General features: G+C 32.0%; 1 protein-coding gene across 2 annotated transcripts; it reads left to right on the top strand.

The window, feature by feature from the left end:
- The first annotated feature begins 18165 nt into the window (after positions 1 to 18165).
- LOC131863301 (GDSL esterase/lipase At4g10955-like) lies at positions 18166 to 20695 on the top strand. 2 transcript variants are annotated; one of them, XM_059215105.1, is made up of 3 exons: positions 18166 to 18323; positions 19522 to 19751; positions 19944 to 20695. In XM_059215105.1, exons 1-3 carry the CDS (start codon positions 18265 to 18267, stop codon positions 20591 to 20593), a joined length of 939 nt encoding a protein of 312 aa, XP_059071088.1. In that variant the 5' UTR covers positions 18166 to 18264; the 3' UTR covers positions 20594 to 20695. The 2 variants fall into 2 exon arrangements, with proteins under 2 accessions (XP_059071088.1, XP_059071087.1); XM_059215104.1 differs by having other exon boundaries at positions 19522 to 20695.
- The last annotated feature ends 1365 nt before the right edge of the window (positions 20696 to 22060 follow it).

The raw sequence follows: 22060 nt of genomic DNA, 5'->3' as shown, positions 1-22060 counted from the left end.
ATACCTTGTTGTAAGGATGTTTGTATCCTTATGTGCAAAGGTATAGATGTTGTTGTTTGTTGTATGTTGTAGTAGTAGTATGTGATCTCCTCTTCAATGGTTGAATCCTTGTCTTGAATGCAACACTTAGCCTTGAATGGAGACTTGGAATGATCAATTGCTTGAAGGAATGCTTGAATGCTTGAATGCTTGAGTATCGTTTCCACATATGTTCATCTTCTTTTTTTCTTTCTTTCTACCCAAATGGGAGAGGAAAATGTAGTTTATATACTTGCCAATTAGGGTTAATAGACTGATTTTCCCGACCTTAGGCCGACTAGGAAATGTTATTTTCCATTTTGCAAACAAAAAGACCCGAAGTCCCATAGGAGACCGGGCCCAAAATAGGGCCAGGGACCAGGGTGCTGGGCGCCATGGTCCTGGGGGACCAGGGCGCTGGGCGCTCTGGTCCCACCTCCCGGGACAATAGGGTGCAAAGGAGGTTCAGGCCAGGGTGCTAGAAAATGCAGTTTTTGGTGTCGTGGACAAGTTTCGGGGTCTCCATTCAGGTTCAGTGTTGCATCGCCATCGTGAAGACCGAAATGCAGTCGAAATTGCAAGTGTCACAATTTTAGGACGCTACAAGAAGACAAAGAGAAATACCATTGCAAATCCTTATCTCTTAGTGTTCTTGTAAACAATTTTGCAGGTAATCTTTTATCATAAGCAAAATCGGTACACAAGGTTTGAAATGTTTTGACATGCATAAGAGGATCACCTTTTTAGTTATAGAGTTCTAATTGAGGGATCTCAACATGTTTAGGTGGCATGAATTTAACAATATCAAGAGAAAGTGGGCTCACAACATCAAAGGCGGGAACACTAAACTTGGATTGACTCATAGAGGCAATTTTTTGTTGTAGGGAAGACACGATTTGAGCAAGATTGTTAATTGTCACTTCGGTAGAAGAATGGATGTTAGACATAGTTGATTGAGAAGGTGGTGTGATGTTATTGAAGGAAGGAATGGATTGAGAATAAGGTGGTGGGACATTATGATAAGTAGGCATAGGTGATGATTGGGTAGGAAAAGGGACACTTAAAGGAGGAACAAAGTTGTTAAAGGAATTTCCCCCTTGTGTCACATTGATTGGCTGAGGAATAATAAGAATACATATGGAAGACATAGGTAAAGATGAAGGATTAAATGAAGAAGAGGGATTGCCCCCATGACCAATGGTTGTAGGAATGACATTTTGAGTTGATGTAGCCATGATGTTGGGGGTAGAAGTAGGAATACTAGTCATAAGAGTAGTCAAAGGAATAGAAGGATTGACTTGTGTTGAAGGTTGTGAATAACCTAGGGTTTTGGCAGAACTCTTGATAGGCATGACATTAGAATCAACAATATGTGCAATACCACACAATATATCAATTCCATTCTTATCACTTTGAATCATGCGCTTAAGGCCTTCAATTAATGGAAGAGCTTCACTATTAGGGTATTCTTGGGACATCCATTATTGAAAGTTATCAAATTGATTGTCAAATGTGGAAAGTTGATCTATAGAGACTCTAGTTAAAGCTTCTTCTTCATCATGGGATTCATCAATGGGGTGAATATGCATATGATTAGGATGGGAAGAATTAGTATGACCCTCATTAAAGAAGTCACCCAAATTAGGCTCCATTTACTCAGTAATTAAACCTTTGGAGGCCTTAGTTCTAATGTTTCGTCTAATGGGGACAGGATAGGTAGAACTAATAGTGGAAAAACTCATGCACTAAAGGGAAAATTTGAATTTTAAATTTTGGAACAAAGATTACAAAATTAAGTAATGCAAAATGTAAGAAAATAATGATTACACAATTTGAACTTTGTTGGAGGAAGAGGATGACATAATTTCCAAAAATGAAAGGAAATTGAAATTTCAAAATTAGGGCCAAGGGGATACCACTTAATTTTAAAATCAGGGTAGACTATAATTTATGTCTTAATTTTAAAAAATTTCTTGAAATTTGAAATGTTAAATTTTGGAGGTATTTCCAATTCTAGAGGGATAAAAAATCGATAAAATCAGCCAGTCTTCTGGATTTAGGCTAGTAAATACAAAACAGTCTCCCGAAATTTTGGGAAAAAAGCCGAGGATCGTGACGAGAACACACATGGTCCGACCAAATTTTTAAAAAATTTTCAAGGATGAATATTAAGATGATTTCAAAGCTAACCCCAAAAAATTGGTGAATTTTACGATTTCTAGATGGGTGAAATGAAGGTTCAAATGTAAAAATAGGACCCCATTAGATTTTTGAAGAAAAAGAGGAATTGAATTGCAATTTTGAAAAAGGTCAAACCTAATGGATATGTACACCTTGGAAAATGTTTAAGAATATGAATTTGAATGAAATTAATTGAAATTTGCATAAAATCTAATTAAATTTGAAAATTAGGGTTTTATGACCTAACCACTTAATTTTGAAATTTGAATTTTGGGAAAAAGGAGGGAAATTGAAAATGTGAATTGTAGGAATGAAAATAAGTTTGAGAATAATTAAAAATCTAAAACTTAAATGGAAATCAAATTTTGCACAAGTTCAAGATGATTTTTGAAAATTAGGGTTTTAACAAGTAACCTCTTATTTTTTGTAAATTTGAATTGCAAATTGAACAAGACAATGAGGAAATTGAATTTTATAAACAAAACAATTTTCAGATCTAAGATAACCACAAGCAATTTTTATAAATCACAAGTTCAATTTTAATTTTAAAAACTAGGGTTTTTAAGGGATTTAACCACTAAGTTCATAGAAAATTAAAACTTGCAAATGAAAAATATACAATTTTGTTAAAAAGAAAGCATGCAAGATGTCGGGTTCACCAAAATGTAATGGAGCCAATGTGTATTGGCGGGTGAAGAATGTGTGAATGGAAGATCAAGAGGAAAACTACCCTTTCCCTCCAAGGAGAGATGAGAGTTTCACTACGGATTTCCCTTCAAACACTTTTCACCCAATTACATTGGAAGAGGAGAGGAAAATCCACTAGATTCAATCTCCAAAGATAGAAAATAGAATTTTGAGTGAAATGGGAATGATAAGTTGATCCCCTCTTCCTATTTGAAATGGAAAGGAATTGATTGAATTATGTAGTGCAAAAGTGACAAAGAACTGATTATAATTTAAGATTAGAATATGGGATGAGGTTGTGCTCCTAGATTTTGCACTAATATGTCAAGACGAAGCTGCCTTGCAAATTTGAGGAAATTTTGCTTGGATTGTGGGAGAAATGTACATGATCCTTCGAAAAATCCATGAAATGAAAAGGGTTTTTCTGCCTCTGCAAATGGAGCCCAAATCTGAAAGTACAGTTGTGCACTTGAAACCTACACATAGAAAAGAGAGGAAAATGAGTTGGGATTGGGGTTTTCCCTTTATGTCAAACCCCAGTTTTGGAATTAACCAAGTAATGAAGGAAAGTACTTGCAAGTACATGTAAATGAAATACTGAAATGTAAATCACCCCAAGGGAGGTTGTGATACCAATGTTGATAGAAATGATTTCAAATTGATAAATCAATGATCTCTATATGGATAGTTATTTTATTTGTGAAACTTATTAACAATTACTATTTGCAATATGTTAGATTGAACATTGTTGTCATTTGTCTCCCTAATTTACATGTTTTTGTGCTCTCCATGCTATTTACTTATAATATAAGGATATTTTTTAAATGTTCTCTCCGCCTTGCTCTCTATTTGTATCTCATAACCTTTATCTCTCCCTATTACAAACATAATATGAGCATTTTGGTAATGGAGCTTGATTATCTTCTCCATTTAGAGGTTTCATTATTGTTGTGTTTAGATCCCACCAAGTGGGTGCATAGCAGATTTTCTAAATGACCTGCCAATTGACCTCACATATTGCACAAATACATGCAAAATATAGAACAAAATTTTTCATAATTGACCCTTGGTGTACAATGGGTACACCAAAAAAGGTGTGGAAGGTCAATTTAATTTTTTTTGTCTATTTTTTGCATACATTTGTCTAATACATGAGATCCATTGGTAGGTCCTTTGAAAAATATTTTTTTTTGTGTAACAATGGTCTCAATTGAGAAGTGATAGCTTCAAATCAGCTATGTATCCACTTAGAGGGATCAAAACATGATTTAAATTAAACATCTAAATTAGGAAGATAATCAGGCTTCACTGCCAACAAACTCATGTTACATTTGCAAGAGGGAGTGAGAGAGAGGGAGAGAGAATAGAAAGAGGGGGAGATGGAGGGGGAAAGAGTGAGTGAGAGAGAGTAAGGAGATAGAGATTGAGAGGAGGATATGAATGGAGATGGAGACAAAGATACATATATAGAGAGGGGGAGATAGAAAGATAAAGATAGAGATGGAAAGTGATATATAGAGAGATGAAGGGAGAGGGATAGATATTGGTGTTTAGATAGGTAGAGAGATAACAAGCTAGACATAACGAGAGAGATGAAAGAAGTATGGACAGATGGAGATAGAGAGGTGAAGAGATATAGATAAAGATGGAAAGGGTGTGAGAGATGGAGAGATGTGGATTGATAGAGTGAGGGACGATTATAGCCTATTGTTTGCATACATTTCTGTAGTGCATTAGGTGAAATGGTAGACCATTTACCAAATGAAATTGTTTGTGTAAAATAGGTCTCAATGAATAAGTGATAGATTCAAACCAACTATGAATCCACTTATAAGGATCCAAACATGACTTAAAAAAACCTCTAAATTAGGAAGATAATAAGGCTCCATTACGAAGAGTTTCATATTATGTTTTCAATAGGGAAGGGGGAAATATATGGATGAAAATACATAGAGATAGGGGGGCAGAGTGTGAGATAAATGGGTAAGGAGATAGAGATAGAGACATAGATAGGGATAGGAATAGAGATTGAGATAAAGATGAAGATGGAGAGGTACATGGAGAGGAGAGGGAGAGATGAGAGAGAGAGAGAGAGAGAGAGAGAGAGAGAGAGAGAGAGAGAGAGAGAGAGAGAGAGAGAGAGAGAGAAGAGAGTGGGATGCATATATACGAAAATAAATAAATAGAGGTGTGAGTGAGAAAGAGTTATAAAAGTAGAATTAGGGAAGGATAAACACAAAGTGTGTGTGTGAGCGATAGATTAGGTAGATAGAGAGGGGGAAACATAGACATATAGAGAAAAGAGAGAGATAGAGAGGGGAAAGATAGTCAGAGATAGCAAGGGAGAAATAGGAAGTGTGTGTGTGAGAGAGAGTGAGAGAGATATAGAAATAGACTTAGGGAGGGAAAAACATGGAGTGTGTGTGTGTGTTTGTAAGAGATAGGATAGAAGAGAGAGTGTTAAGGAGGCAGAGATAAAGAGGAATATATATATGGAGTTGGAGGTAAAAGAGAGAGGGAGTGATATAGAAATAGATAGAGAGGAACACAAAAAGAGATAGGGAGATAGAAGTAGAGAGATATGGATACAAATAGATAGAGGAACACAAAGAGAGATATGGAGACAGTGATATAGAAGTAGAGAGATGTAGATAGAAAGAGAGTGAAGATGGAGAGAAATAGAGAGTTAAAATAAGAAAGGTAGATATCATTAGATATAGATAAAGAGAGGGAGGCAGATATAGGGAGATAGAGATAGAGGCTCGACAGGAGTTAGAGAGAATCAACGTTACAAAGATAAGTAATGAAGGGAGGTATATAGGGAGAGATAGAGAGGGGAAAGTTAAAGAGATGTGGCGAGAGGGATAAAGAGGAAGACAAATATATAAGAATAGATAGAGAGGGAGGAAAAATAAGTAGATAGGTATAAAAAGGAGTGATAGGAAGAGAGAGAGAGAGAGAGAGAGAGAGAGAGAGAGAGAGAGAGAGAGAGAGAGAGAGAGAGAGAGAGAGAGAGAGAGAGAGAGAGAGAGAGAGAGAGAGAGAGATGGGGATAAAAAGGAGAGATAGAAAGAGATGTAACTTGGGAAAGATATAGGGGTGTGAGAGAGAAATATATAAAGAGTGAGAGATGGAAGGAGAGATGAAGATGGAGAGGGAGTTGAATAGAGATAAAAAGAGGGGGACAATGCGAGGGGAAGATGAGGAGGTAGAAAGGTAAAGATGGAGGAAGTGATAAATAGAGGGAGAGATAGAGAGAGGAATATATATATATATATATATATATATATATATATAGAGAGAGAGAGAGAGAGAGAGAGAGAGAGAGAGAGAGAGAGAGAGAGAGAGAGAGAGAGAGAGAGAGAGAGATTTATACAATGATTAATTGAACTTCACATAACTCTTTAAAGCATCACATATCCTTATGTTAAAATTGAAAAATGGCTACATATTCTAAGCTAGATAATCATCTCATTTTGTTCTAGGAATACTATTATTATAGAAGAAGAAATTAAAGGGTTAATTTATATATAACATCTTTATTAAATTTTGAAAAATAGTTTATTCTTTATTTAATTATTTATTAATTTATAAAATTTATTATTTATTTTTTAAATTTTTATAAGTAATTAAATTGTGATAAAAATTTATTTTGCATTTGTTAATAATATCAATTTATATTTTTTTAGATATATTTTAAATTTTAAAAAGTCTAATATATTTTAAAACTAGCTTTTCTTTAAGATGAAAATTATAAGAAATAATATTTAATCATTAAAAATTTACAGTTACATATTTACTATATATTTAATCATGTGTATTTATACTATTAAAATTAAGATTTTTTTTGACGAGTCAAATAATAAAATTTTGTCATTATAAATTTATAACTGTTATATATTTAATTACCTATATTTATAATTATTTAGTTATAAATCAGTCCATGCATCTTGACATTATGTTCTCATATACTTCCAAGATTTGAATGTCATCTCTCTCTCTCTCTCTCTCTCTCTCTCTCTCTCTAACTCATTATCACTCTATATCACAATATCTCTCTTTCTATCTCTCCTCCTATCCCACCATATCTATTCATTTCTCTATCTCTATCTCTTCATTTATTTCTTCCATCTCTCCTTCTATCTATATCTCATTATCTCTCCATATCTCTTTGCCCCTATATATCCCCCTTTCTATATACATCACTTCCTATATCTATCTCTATCTTTCTATCTCTCCCTCTCTTATTCTCTCCCTCTCCCCCTCTATATATTTATCTCTTCCATCTCGATATATATCACTATCCTCTCTCCCTTTATCTCTCCATATTCTCTCCATATCCATCTCCTTTATCTCAATCTCAATTTCTGTCTCTATGCTCCTCTCTATCTCTATCTTGTTACCCCTGCGTATCTCCCTCTCTCCTTATTAAAAATGTAACATGAGCCTATTATGATTTTGATTATGTTCCCAATTCAAATGTTTTGTTTCAATCATGTTTGGATCCATGTAAGTGGATGTATAATTTATTTAAATTTATTAGTTTTCTATTAAGACTTTTTTAAAATGGCCAACCAATTTTTATCATGCATTGCACTTGAATGTATGCAAAAAGTAGACCTTTTTTTTTTTGAACTGGCCTTCCACACCTATTCAGTGTACCCATTGCACACCAAGGCGCAATTGCTAGTTAAGTTTGATTCAAGGGGTAAGAGATTAAGGAGAAAAGACTATAGAAGTGTGAAACATGAAGCATCCCATATACCTACCTAGTCACCAAACTCAATTTTTAGTTCCCATTAAAAAACAATGCATTACTAATTGAGTTAAATATGTTTTCATAATAATGTATTCATTCTTTTCATTGGTAATTATTTTAAATTATACTTTTTAAGTATATATTAGTCTTTATTACTATACAAATTATACTAATTGATAATATAATATTATTAATTAAATTTAAAATATTTTTTATTTATATTTCTTAATGAAATCTATTATAATTATTTAAATTTCTAGAAAAAATTTAAGTTCTATAAAATGATTTTTGTGATTGAAATGTTTGAAAATAATATTGTATCAGTTAAATAAAACTAACATTTATTTTTAATGAGGACATTCTTGTTCGTATTTTAATAAAGGAACAATTAATTTGTTATATATCATAATATAAAATCAATTAAAATTGTGAAAACTAAAATAATATTTAAAATTTATCAATGTATAATTAACTATTTATAAATTATATTTATTATTTATATATGTTACATTATAACATTAAATATAAATATAAATTATTATCTTATTTTAGAATATACTAATATTTACATTATATAAATAATTATAAGTGATATATAACAATAAATTTAACTATAATATAAATTTTGTATAAACTAAATATATAATTTCAAATGATTTTAAAATTAGATTTAACAAATTGTCATACATAAAATAAGATAATAAAAATAATTATAATATAATTAAATAAAATTAAACAAAAAATATTGAAATATATATTTGTATTATCTATAAATATAATAGAATATAATATTAAGTCAAATTTTTTTTTTTAAAAATATTTTTATTTTCTTACTCCCAACTTATATCAATCTCTCTATCCCTATCTCTCCCTCTTTTTTATCCCTATATATCCTTTTATTTTCCTCTCTCTCTCACTATCACTCCATCTTTTTATATCTTTGGTTCTCTCTCATATCTCTCCCTCCCTCACTCCTCTCTATCTCTTTCTATCCACACCTCTCTATGTATATCTACCTCACTCTATCTATCTCCATCTATTTCTATCTATATCAGTTTGTCTCTCTCATCAACTTCATCTCTCCCTCCATCTCTCTTACTCCATATCTTCATCTCTATTTCTCTATCTATCTCCCCTTATATAATGCCCTGCCAAGAAACCCTAAAGGATTAAACTAAAACACTCAAAAAATAGTGATTTTTTTTTTTGAAAACAATAATTAACATACAATTTCATTAAGATAAAAGATTGCATTTAATTGCACAAGCGGAAGACTTAAACTATAAATCCTAAAGGATTTCCCAGCGTGGATTACTTAATCACACTATTAAATAGTTAAGGTCAATTAATTCACATATGATATCAGTAACATTCATGAACTTAGACAAACAAAGAAATGATTGAATCATACATCTGCACTTAATAACATAAACATTCCTAAAGCCACATTTATAACAATACATTCCATCACATTGAATCAATAGCTACATTTAATTAAATAAAAGTCTACCATCTAAGTCTCATCACAATTAAATTGCATTTTCATCACAAGACCTCATAATAATACTTCATTTTTTCATCATAATAACATCTTGTCAATGAAGGCACACATAACCATAGGATACATTCAACCACCTAAGGTACAAGAGATACAAGAATGATCCAAAGGAACAAAGAGAATCCAACTAGTACACGGAGATGAGAAAATCCAAGAGAGCAAGATGGATCATATGCGAAGCTACCGCTTGCAAGACTGGAACAAAACACCTGATAAAAAAAGGCGCTACCACTTGACCATGTGGCCCAAAAGGGAACCACCCCTCCATGCTAGGAGATAGAAATAAGGTCCTCAAGAAAATCACAAAGGATACAACACATGGTCTAAACATTTCATTGGGTATCCACATAAGCCATAAACATATAGATATGACTCCAATAAGAATGCTCTAGGTATTACCAACAAGTTTATATATTAGTGAACATAAGGGAAGAGTGTCATTGCATGGTCTGGAATGGGTTATCCTAGCAGGCCTCCATAGGCCCCGACCCCCATTCTAGGTTATCGTGGCATCCTCTCCCGAACCCCCAACCCCCATCTAAACACTCATGCGGACCCAACAAACCTTTCGTGAGGACAAGGTAGTTGGTTTTGCTATTCCAGGCCTTCCCACTACATCCTGAGTCTGTACGAGCACTCAACCATGAGTGGGCCATAATTAATCTTGATTAGTCTTTTAGCTACCCAAAACCATAGTAAATTATTAGGTTATCTTAATTATCAAACTTTTGAGGGGTTATCCAACTTCTGAGGGGTTATCCTACCAACCACTTTGGGTCCTGGCCCCCACTTGGAAGCCACTCTCCCTTATGAAACTACACAACCTCCAAAGAACTCCAAGGAAAGAAAAAGAACTTAGGTCGGCAACATTAAGGATTTCAAGCTCATTTGATAAAAATATTGGTTAAATACAACCTCTAACAAGGGTATAACCAATAAGAGGTGTTACAACTAATGTCACAGTTAACTCACATCACGGGACCACGTGAAGGGAAAATGTAAGTAAAAATCAAGACAATAATACTTTAACAAAGCATTTCCAAGGTCAAGAATCATTACTAACATAATTCAACAAATCATAACATTACCATTAAAACATAACCAATAAACTTTCCCAAACAAAATTAAAACAATAGACATTCATTTTCCCCTCTCTTATGTACCCTCTAACTCGCCCCTCTTATGTACCCTAACTCGCACTATAGATTATTGGCTATATTGGGACTTACATTTGATTAATAATGTTTTTATGTAGATGCACTTCTTTATGGTTGAGCACTTTTAGAGGTTTCATTGTCATTATTATTAGTTTCTTTATTTCACATTTCCATAGGTGGAAATCAATGTTTGCCTTGCTTATTGAGTACTATTATGTGGATGTGATGTAAGGGAGGCGATGGCTAATTTAGAGTAGATTGCCTTTTTACTTGTCATTGGGATTAACTTGTTTGTTTGTCCTTTTGCAATATTTGTTGTCAAACAAACAACTTTGACATTTTTCCTTGATCCTCCTCCATGAGGTGTTTTGATACCATTTGTATGTGATTTTATTTTATTTCTAAATTTGATTGGTTTTATCATATTTAAACATCTTTTTTTTTTCCTTTTAAATTCATCAATTTTTTTCAGTGTTGGTTTTAGGTTTCTTGAATGCTAATCCTTTTTTGCTTTCCCTCAACTGGCTTAAACTGGAGCTTACGTTTGTGTTTTAATGACATCTTCAACACCTCTATCAACGAAGCCAAGTTATGTAGATCTACATTTGTTCCTATTTGGATATTGAGACCTAAACTAAAAGTGTATTTGAAACCACTAGTCATGGTATTGGACTATATTTCAGCAAGCATGCAATTTTTTTCTAATTTTGAATAACCATTACAGTCCCATCACTTAAGAGTTTGACAACATGACATCTTTTGATAGTAGAACAATTGGTCCAACAAAAGGTCAAAGTGAAATGTAAAGATATCGCAATAGCATCCTCATGCTTGATTCCATGTTCTTGGTTTTACCACCAAGAAATTGCATCTTTGGTAAGCTATTGGGCTTTCTAGTGCCTTTAATTTCTAACTTGAAGTATTTTTCTATACTTCTTAGGCTTCTATACTCTTGTTTGGTCCAGTTCCTTTTTTAATGGAAGAACCTCCATAGGATTACTAAACAATTCATTTGTCATTTCTATCCCTCATTGCTTCATTCCCCTCATTAGAGGATTGTGTTGGTTCAATGTGTCACATCTAATAGGTACATTTGTTTCCTCAAAATTAGGTCCCTTGTTTAGATGTATCTATCATGGATAACTGCATTTGCAAGTCGTTCAAGTTTTGTTTTAGCATGTTCATCTTGTCTCTTTGTTCCATTAATCATCTAAAGTGTGTTGTTGTCAATATACTAATCTAGCATACACATTGGGTTGGCCACTTACTTATTGGCTATTTGGAAACTCTTTGGGTTGACTATTCCATTTCCTTGGTAGCATTTTGTTCCTACAAGATTCCTAAAGCATTTTGAATATTAGATTTTTCATATTTGCATTGTTTGTCACATTAGCCCAAGTTGAGTCATAGGGCCTAGAGTTGAACTTGGGTCTTTGACACCATTTCACATTCCCATTTTTAGGTGATGTTTTTTTTTCTTATCAACAACCATACATATTGTTAAGTTTGGATTAATTTTGAAATGGATAAAATTAAAAATCATAGGAAATTTGATAAACTAGCTTTTAGACATTTAGTAATGTAAGTTCTTCACATCATTCCCCCACTTAGAATGGGTCATAAATTAAATCTTAAGAATAAAATAATTATTTTCTTATAGAGAAGACTTGTACATAAACATATCTAGGAATGGTTCATAATGTTAGCATGTTAAAAACATATTATTGTAATTTCAATAGTATTAAAAAATTGTTCATACCTAATAGGATCAAAGCCTAATGATGTATTACATTGCCAAGTCACATGGAAAATTAATGATATTCACAACAAATGTGCAAGGATTTAATCAAGTAATGTTTGATTGACTCCCATTGAATGAAAATTTTCACTTCGACACTTGAAAATGAAGATGGATCACTCCCTGATGCTAGACATAGACTGTGATCCAAAATGTTGGACATAAAAATATCTACATAGTCAAATCTAGAAAAAAATCATTAGCTAGAACATGACAATGAGTTATTTGATCAAGTTTTAGTAGTTTGAACATTTTCTTGGCATATATAAAGACAATCAAAACCTATTTGATCCCACCTTAGTTGATTGAAGTACCTCTCAAACAGTATTTTGACTAACTTGCTCCATACATGTAGGTATATTTAAAAAATGTGTAAAATAATAATATTATATTATAATATATTATAATCTAATTTATTATTATAAAATATAATAATGTGCATATAGTATAATATAATATCATATATTTTTGTAAATAAATGTAGGTTGGGCACTGAGAAGTTACAAAAAAGAACATTAAAACTTAGATTTTCATAAGTTTATTAGATCTATCCAAAAATAACAAATCACTGGATCAATTTTCTATACAAACAGAAGATAATTTGAATATAAAACATAAACATTTATAATGGTATCTAAGAAATTTATGTAGCAATTCCATATTGTATACATTGTAGCCTATAACATACCACATTTAAATTTTTTCTACCAACTAAAAGTTTTGACAAAGGAGAAGAAGCCAAGTAATGATATTTCTTACTATTAAACATAATTCAAACTTAACATATTGAAAGAAAAACACATCATCAAACTAGAGTGTTTAAATGATAATTTCAAGCATTTCGAGATCCCCATCTTCATAACACTAGACTTCTTACACCTTTGCATTTTCTAGGAACCTAACACATAGAGCATCACTTAGCTAGAAATCAAATATAGCTTTTTATTGATTATCTAGGCTCTTATAATCCTTTTGCAACATGGAAGCCCTAGCTACTAGATATGGCATGGTTGCACATGGTAGTGATTGGAAATTTCCTCAACCAATAGATTGTCCAAGGTTAGCTGCAATCATGTTCACTATAGCATCCTAGATTGTTATGATGTCCTTATTGTTAAAATTTTGGCTAGACACTAGAGTTTTAACATCCAAATATGATGCACTTAGGGTTCAACAATTCCCTTGATATATAGTAAGCAAAGTAATCTACCACTGTGCTGATGCTTATTCGAACAACACTAAAAATGTATTTTTCTTTGGCCTTGGCCTCTATACAATGCCTCTTAATGTCTCCATCCATTCACTTTCCACCCATAATTCAAGTGCCATTACAAAACTTTTTCAATTATACAAAGCTAGATTTCAAGTAGACTAAAGAATGAATCTAAACACATGTCAAACATGGTCCTAAAATCACACGCATAGCTACCATATCATACGATGATACAAATTTTAAAATTAATTTGTATGTTTTTTTATTGTTGTGAAATTATGACACTCATGTCTATTAGAAATAATGCATCAATACATAGTTCATTTAATCCATTTTCTATATAAATCCATAAGAGAAAAACATGCACACAGGCTTCCGGAATAATCAAATGCATATATCAAACAGACAAGCCACATGATAACACAAAATATACCATGGAAAAATCCTTAAGAGGGAAATATTCATCCTCCAAAAGCATCCATACTCCATCTTATTAATCAATAATAAACAATAAGTGCATTTACATTCATCATGGATATTTCTAAAACATCGAGCCTTTCCAATGCATCCTCCATATATTCAATCTTGAATCAACATGTCCCATGCCACGCTTCACATACATACTAAAAAAGACTCAATAATATGATAACCCTCTCAATTAGCCAACCTTAACCACTAAACAAATGCTTTCTTATATAAACTCAAACTCACACAAATACAATTGAGTGGTAAGATCAAACCATGATAACACAAAATCATTGACGCAACATTTACTTTTTGATACAAGCATTGAATATTTTTTCCCAATTAATTATTCTATGTCTCCCACACAAAAAATAACTAATCCAATGCTAAATACAACTTTACAAGTGGTCCTCAAATAATTACCTAATGTGGCTAACCACATCTACCATATGTACCACAACTAAATAATTATTTAACTACATCATAATAAATTATTTTATGTAAGGTGTACAACACCTTATCTTGACATTCTTCCAGTTGTTGTATATGACCAATCAATGAAATACATGATCATCATAGTCATACATGAAACTACATGAATCTTCAACATGCTCTCATGGTCCATCAAGATACGTGCAATAAAACCAAAGTGACCATTATCTCAAGAAAGAACTCCTCTCATCCTCCAACATGCCACCTAAGAAAGAAAATTAATAGGACAAGATGAAGACACACCAATTCAAGAACACATGCATCAAATCCAAGTGATAAAAGCTTCATTCTGATATTTAAGACAAAAACTCACATGATTAGAAATAGCATCCACATGCTAATGCATCCAAGCATCCATACCTCTTAGGTATCAAGAACATTAGTAACTCATGTCAACAATATATCCAACCCAAAAATTGCAATCACAATCTCCCTGTATCGAACCCATCAATGAAGAACATACAAATCTAGGAACTCCCACTCCATGAGTAATGCCAAATCTAAAAATAGAACAAGGCATATCAATTCTATTAATCAACACTCATATTAAGGTGTGATAAATGATAAAAAATAAAGTACCAAGGAAACTCATAATGATCCATGTATATAAAACCCAAATAGCTTCATACTATCTCCCAACATGTAACCACAATCCTCCCAAATCATTAAACATGAACCTTTGGGATGACACACAAGAACGGAGAGAGAAAACCTATAAATCAAACATGTCCTTCTACCAACACCTCAAAGATCTATGTTGTGTCAAGTAGGATCTTCTTATAACCCCAAGTGAAAAGCCTTAACAAGACCCAATTGTTCAATCTCTTAGATCAAACAAAACATATGTATCATGTGTAATACCAACATGGATATAAGCCTCTGTAACCAAGGAAATCAAACTCAAAGTATTCATTCCCAAATTGAAAAATCAACCTAATAAAATAACAAACCCAAAAATCCTAGATCTACAAATTAATAACTTGCAAATGTGTTCCTTACCAGGTGTAATATCAGATCTTTCTTGCATAACCATGGATTTAACTTTGCACTAGATCTACTCAACCTATGTTATAACAAAAGCTCGAGAGCTCAAATCTCCCATAACCATGAAAACTCAGATACCACTTGTTAAGAAATAATGCATCGATATCCAATTCATTTAATCCCTTTCTTACAAAACCTCACAAGAGAAAAGGATGCATACAAGCTTATAGAATAACCAAGTGCATAGATGAAATAGACAAGCCACGAGATAAAACAAGATACACTCTATAAAAACCCTCAAGAGGGAAAGGCTCAGCCCCTAAAAACATCCATATTCCATCTTATTAATCAACAATACATGCAGGCAACATCTATGTAGCTAGCAAAATAACCCCTGGCAAGACTTATTTTTAATTTATTTAATAAATAAAAAAATGTCTTGTTAGGCATTGTTTTGCTACCTGGATAGACAATTTGATTCATGCACTTACAGAGTTACAATGAATACTTTTGAAACACCAAGCCTCTCAATGCAACTTCTATTTGTCCAAGCTTGAACCCACACATACTAAGAATAATTATAGTAAATAGATATTATGGAAGTAACTTTTCAAGAAAAATACTCGAATCAAAATCTGAAGTTGATAATTTTAAAACCCTCCTCTATAGGCTATTCACTAAACTTGAAGCTCTCAAATAACTTCTCACCTAGGGTTGGTTGAAAAAGTGCATAGGGTTTACACATCTATAGTTACATGGGATTTTAATCTTTAATTTTTCACCAAGATATGACCAATAAACTAAGTACTTGTAGCCATTCCATGTAGCATGTATAATTCAAAGAATAAATAAAATATATATATATATATATATATATATATATATATATATATATATATATATATATTTCCTTTATGGCATCATAGAATCCAATATTTAGAAAGTACTATAAGATTAGATATTATTTATCCTCACATTTATATACGAAGTACATTATTAGATTTCATATATCATCAAGCATATACACTTCTCACATTTTGTTGCAAACATGATAGATACATGCTATCTACTCTTACAAGAAGTAGGTCATACTATGGGTAAACCAACATAGTGGGATTCCAACAAATAAGTTATTAGAATCCTCATATGTGTAGGGTATGGTTTACTAAAGGGAAAATGTGCTAATTTATTTCTCTTTACTTATTCCATAACCAACCTCAAGAATTATCCTCCTCATATGTAGGGGATGGTTTAATAAAGGGAAAATGTGCTAATTTATTTCTCTTTAATTATTCCATAATCAACCTCAAGAATTATCCTCCTTAGTTTAGAAAAGCCTACATAAGAAGAATAGCTACCCTAGCTTATGAGTTGGTCCTTAACTATCAATTATTTAATCAAAATTTTTAACTCATTTATCTTAGCTTGACATGTTGGTGCCTAGGATCTAGTTCTACTCTCCAAAGATTATGGAAATGTAGTTTTTATATATTCACTCCTTACCTCAAGATTATCAATTTATTTCTCTAGTTTATTTTTGAGTGTTGCAAGATTAACTTTATTCAATCCCAAGCGACACAAGAATAGCCATATAATTTAAATGTTCCAAATTCTAACATCCCCACTCCTTTCTACAAGTTGTTATGAGCTGACTTAACAAAAAAATATGCAACATTATTAGATTACCACATTTAAAAACATTCAACATGCACATATTTTCATATGGAAGAACAATCATGCCATATATTACTTTCAAAATATAAATAAAGAATTAGATCTATATTATCATCATCTAGGGTATATGCATATATTTACATATGTTATCTTTAGTATCACTTTCTATTGGTATAGGATACTAAGAAGTTTTAGCTAATAGAACCTATTCATGTATCAAGTTGACAAACTCCTTAACAATTTCTTGAGGCTCAACATTGAAAAATTAAAAAAAATTGGAGGCAAAGACAAGAAATTACATTAAGGTGCATATTCTATCAAACTTTTCTTAGAAAGCACATATTAGATCCACATGAACAATCAAATTCATGACAATTGACACTAAATCTACAATGTTCAAAATTGAATCACGTGTTTTTCAAAATATTTCAGAATTCTTAAATAGTCATTAAACGAAGACATAGTTTTCATAATGATGATGAATTAATTGGAGACATCATGATCATCACTCTTTTATCGTTAATTTATAAAACCAATAATTTAACTATATCAAGATTAAATTTAAATTATTATTTTACCCAAACTATAATTACTAATTCATATTTGATTTATCACTTTTATTTTCTTTAACGTCCCTCCTATTTATAATACTTAATTATCTACGATCTTAGATTCAGAAACATGTACACACAAAACCTTTTACAAGCAATGAATCAACTCTACGAACAAAGGTAAGACTGATAATATAAGATGTGGGGCAGGCAGCGAGGGCGGCGGTCAATGGATTCTCTTGACAGGTGTTCTTAAATGATGCTTAAAGAAGATTCTTCTTATTTTAAGGCCCCTCCAAATCGTCTGGACGGTGACCGTACTGATTCACTTCGACCTCTCTGGATGATTTACAGAGTCCTCAATATTGATTAATTAAGCCACCTTTGGCTAGTAAAACCATCTAGTAGAAATTTTTATAACAGTAACTCAAGTTAATGATCTTAATAATGCGTCATACCCTATGAAACATTAAGAATATTAAAAACTAAGAATCTCCTTTTTTTTTGCTGTGCTTAGTTGGAAATACGTCATATGCTCTTTCTGATGTGACAAAAAAATGTTCCTTTTGTTGAGTTAGCCATTATTTTATCTGTGTAGATAAGATTTCATAAGATGGGTAAGGAATCCATGTTTTGTAGATAGAGGCTTTTGTTGCCTATTAAAGTTATACGTCAGAGGGACGAAGATAATACAATTGGTCTCAGCTTTGTGAGTATCAGAATTGCAATGGCTAATAACAATGGCATAGATGTAACAGAGCTTTTACACCTCGCACTTCCAAACTGGTAAATTTCACTCTTTCAGCAATGTGATTTTGTTCTTGTGGTGTTCAACTTTTGAATAACGATAGACTATTTTATGTTTTATGAAATTATATTTATTTACTTGTCTATCATACTACTACCACCTGATTATTTTATATTTTGTAAGTTTTATTACCTTTTGCATTAACACAGATATTTAGCCATGGATACAGCTGGGTTTAAATTTAGAAGGGAAGCGTTCAATATTCTTACTGTTGTTTGAATTTGGATTATCAAACTACTTAGATATCTCCTACTACTTTTTTATCTTTTACATTTAATATAAATCAAAAGAGGCAGGAATTCTAAATTCGAGAGAAAATGTTGAAACATAACCTTTACTTTATGTATGATGTGTAGTTCTTGTTTTCCATTGAAAAATATTTCTTGGTTACTGTAATACTCTAAATTATGTCTTACAGACACAGATTCTTAGTCCACTTTTCACACACATAGTTACAGATGCTGTGTACCATAGACTTTGTCATATTTCTAGCTGCTATTTCCAATTGTTAGTTTTACCTGGTATTTCCAAATGTTATTGTTAGCATACTTTTACAATACAATACATAACCTTTACTTTATGCATGATGTGTAGTTCTTGTCTCCAATTGAAAAATATTTCTTGGTTACAGATGCTGTGTACCATAGACTTTGTCATATTTCTAGCTGCTATTTCCAAATGTTATTGTTAGCATACTTTTACAATACAATAAAAATTGGAATGATTGTTTTTTTTCGAAATTTGGGTGTGTAAATGTGAATTAAATTTTTGGTTGAATTCATGAAGTTTCTACAATATATATTGATATGTTTGTAATTCTTTTCGATTCGATTGTGTAGAATTTTAAGTTGTCAACGTTTCGGATCAAACATCATGATGTTGGATCATGGTGTTTGATCTGACATATTGACAACGTAAAAATCTACAGAGTCGAATCCAGAAGAATTACAAACATAAATTTTTGGTCTCAACAGATGACTAATTATCAAGAAATAATGACAACAGATTATATCTTTAAAGCTGGGGTCTGAAATTTGATGGTCTATATAACAATTTTTTAATTTTAAATAGTATATGACAACACAAAATTTTATTAGACCGTATAGATTGACCTGCTATATTTTTATAGAAATGCCCACAAATTTATGTATAATGGCATGAATGGAGTGTTTGCAGGGAAGATCCAATACACAGAAGATGTATTGCTGCGGGCCTGGTGAATATTGTGTACGTGCTTGAAACCAACCCAAATCAGGCTAAGGAATTGTGTTGCTTGCTTCAATTTGAAGTGAAGGAAACTGCAATCGACGAGCATGACAAATCTGTATATGGGGCTGTTTTTGAGTGGCGTGGAAAAGAAAAAGCAGGTCCAGGTGGACCTCCCTCAGAAGTGGTTGCATTTAGAGGTACGCTTCTTCGACCCAGAAATATTTTAGAAGACTTGATCCTGGATTTCAAGGTAGCCATTGCACACTTCAATTCCATAGAAAGGATTGATAAGGGCTTACCCTTCCTAAGAAATAGTCTTCATAGGAATGGATGCCAGAATATTTGGATAACAGGGCATTCATTGGGTGCTGCCATTGCACTGGCTGCAGCAAGAAAATTGGAGCAGAAAGAACGTCGTGAACTTGAAGCACATCTTTTCAATCCTCCATTTTTATCTCCTACATTTCCTCAATTGAAAGTGTTTGAGAGGATTGCGAAGATTTTAGTTGGCACACGTAAATGTGCCCCTTCCTTTCAGTGCAGTCAATCGCAGGAAATTTGCAAACATATTCAAGGCCCTTCCGAGGCTTTGGCATTTCAGATGGGTTTGAAAGATGAGAGCAAACTACTTGAGTTGTATGGTGATTTCCTTCGTTATAGTGATTGGATTCCCAATTTATATGTGAATGAAAAGGATCTCATTTGTGCTACTTACCTTCACTATTTTGAGGTATGGAAGGGTATATATGAGCAGAAAAGTCATTTGGTCCACGAAAGCATGAAGTACTTCTTTTGTTTTGAAGTGGCTACAAAGAAAACCCCTTGGCATATAGTTCCATCTGCAAAGGTATTTAGGGTAGGTAGACATTTTTTCAGTAATCATCATGGCATATGTCAATGGTGGTCTAAGAATCTTCAAGTTAAGAGCATTGAATACATCCCTCCAGATGAAGTCACTCATTGCAATTTCAATCGCTTGCAAAAGAGTGTAGTTCTCCATAACAAAGATGGTGATGATGCTAATCATTCGAGTTATTAAAATGTGGCGTACCAATGACAACTTACTATGTGTTTGTTTTGTATATGTAAATATTTTTGAATAAACAATCTCAGAGAATAAAGTGTATTAATATTTTTTTCATATGTCTACATTAAATAAAATATTAGTATGCATTATTCAAGTGAGAAGATGGTAAGGACATAGAGGATTGGATGAGTGGTACAAAGATTAGACTATAAGAAATATAATTATAAAGTCTTATATAAAAAAAAGAAATATAATTAAGGATAGATATGTTATGTAATATTAAAACACATTTATCTAAAAATAAAGGGAGAATAGATTATAATGTATAATCAAGATATTTTGACTAGATTCCTAAAAGAAAACTTTGAGCTAGTAAGATCCAAAGTGCACTAGCAAACATCATCCTATTTTTTTGATGTTTTTATAGTGTGAATTTATTTCTTATTTAATTTGATCTCCACCACAAAATCATTTAAAAGAAGTGACAAAAATATCGTATACCACAAAATCATTTTTTGTTCTTTCACATATTGACACTTATAATATTTAAAATAATAAAAATACCATACAAATTTCAATGATGGATACTCTTTACTAGTTTCCACTTGACACTACAAGTTGCATATGAAAGGTGGAAGTAAAAATCATTTTTTTGATTGATAGATAAGCTTGGTATCATACTATTGTAACCCATTAATATATGTTTTCACCTCAATGATGTACTTAAAAATATTTTTATTATTAAAAAGAGATTAATTTTTTGTTTTCCTTTATGTTTCCCATTTTTATCCTCTTCTTTTTGTTTCAACTCCTTGCCACTTTATTGTGTTTTTTCTTTTGTTCCTTTTTATCCTTATTTTGATTATTGTTTTTCCTTATTTGTGATTTTTATACTTCATTTTGTTTTCCACTTTTGTTTATTTGTCTTCGTTTCTACCCCATTCCATGATTGTGACATGGAGGATGATGATCCATCTTTACTTACCATATGACTATTAATTTTTTGATAGATAAGTAGTGCCATAGGGAAAACTTGCACCATTTAGCTATTATTATTCGAATTAACTCATCTATATATTTTGATGTGGTTTCAATCACATCCTTTTTATTTATTTTTATCAATTTTGTTTTTCTTTATAGGTTTTTTGTGATTTGTTGCATTTTTTTTTCTACTAATTTTGTGGGTTGTTGTCCATTCCTTTGTCCTTCCTTTTTGGGAATTTTTTTATTATTATTATTTTGATGAATATTTTATCTTTTTATTTTCTATGTTCATGATAATATCCTTTATCATCTCTATTCGAAATAATTTGATTATTCCTCTCTCATTGCTTTACCATGTACAAACTTGGAGGAAAATGATTCTTGTTCCCCTTGTGATGTTATATTTTGTATCTATTGGAAAAATGGTCTACATATTCCTCTTCTTTATTAAAAACCTTGTCTAGGTCTATCTTGGTCTCTTTTGTGGGTGTCTAG

This window comes from Cryptomeria japonica, unplaced genomic scaffold (genome assembly GCF_030272615.1).
Source record: "Cryptomeria japonica unplaced genomic scaffold, Sugi_1.0 HiC_scaffold_60, whole genome shotgun sequence".
Lineage (NCBI taxonomy): Eukaryota > Viridiplantae > Streptophyta > Pinopsida > Cupressales > Cupressaceae > Cryptomeria > Cryptomeria japonica.
The sequence above is the reverse complement of the archived record's forward strand: the minus strand, read 5'-3'. Positions and strand labels throughout refer to the sequence as shown.

Coding starts and splice junctions, on each gene's coding strand:
- LOC131863301 (XM_059215104.1), top strand. CDS start 18,265: ATGGCTAATAACAATGGCATAGATGTAACAGAGCTTTTACACCTCGCA. Junction 18,324..19,521: donor CACCTCGCACTTCCAAACTG/GTAAATTTCACT, acceptor GAGTGTTTGCAG/GGAAGATCCAATACACAGAA.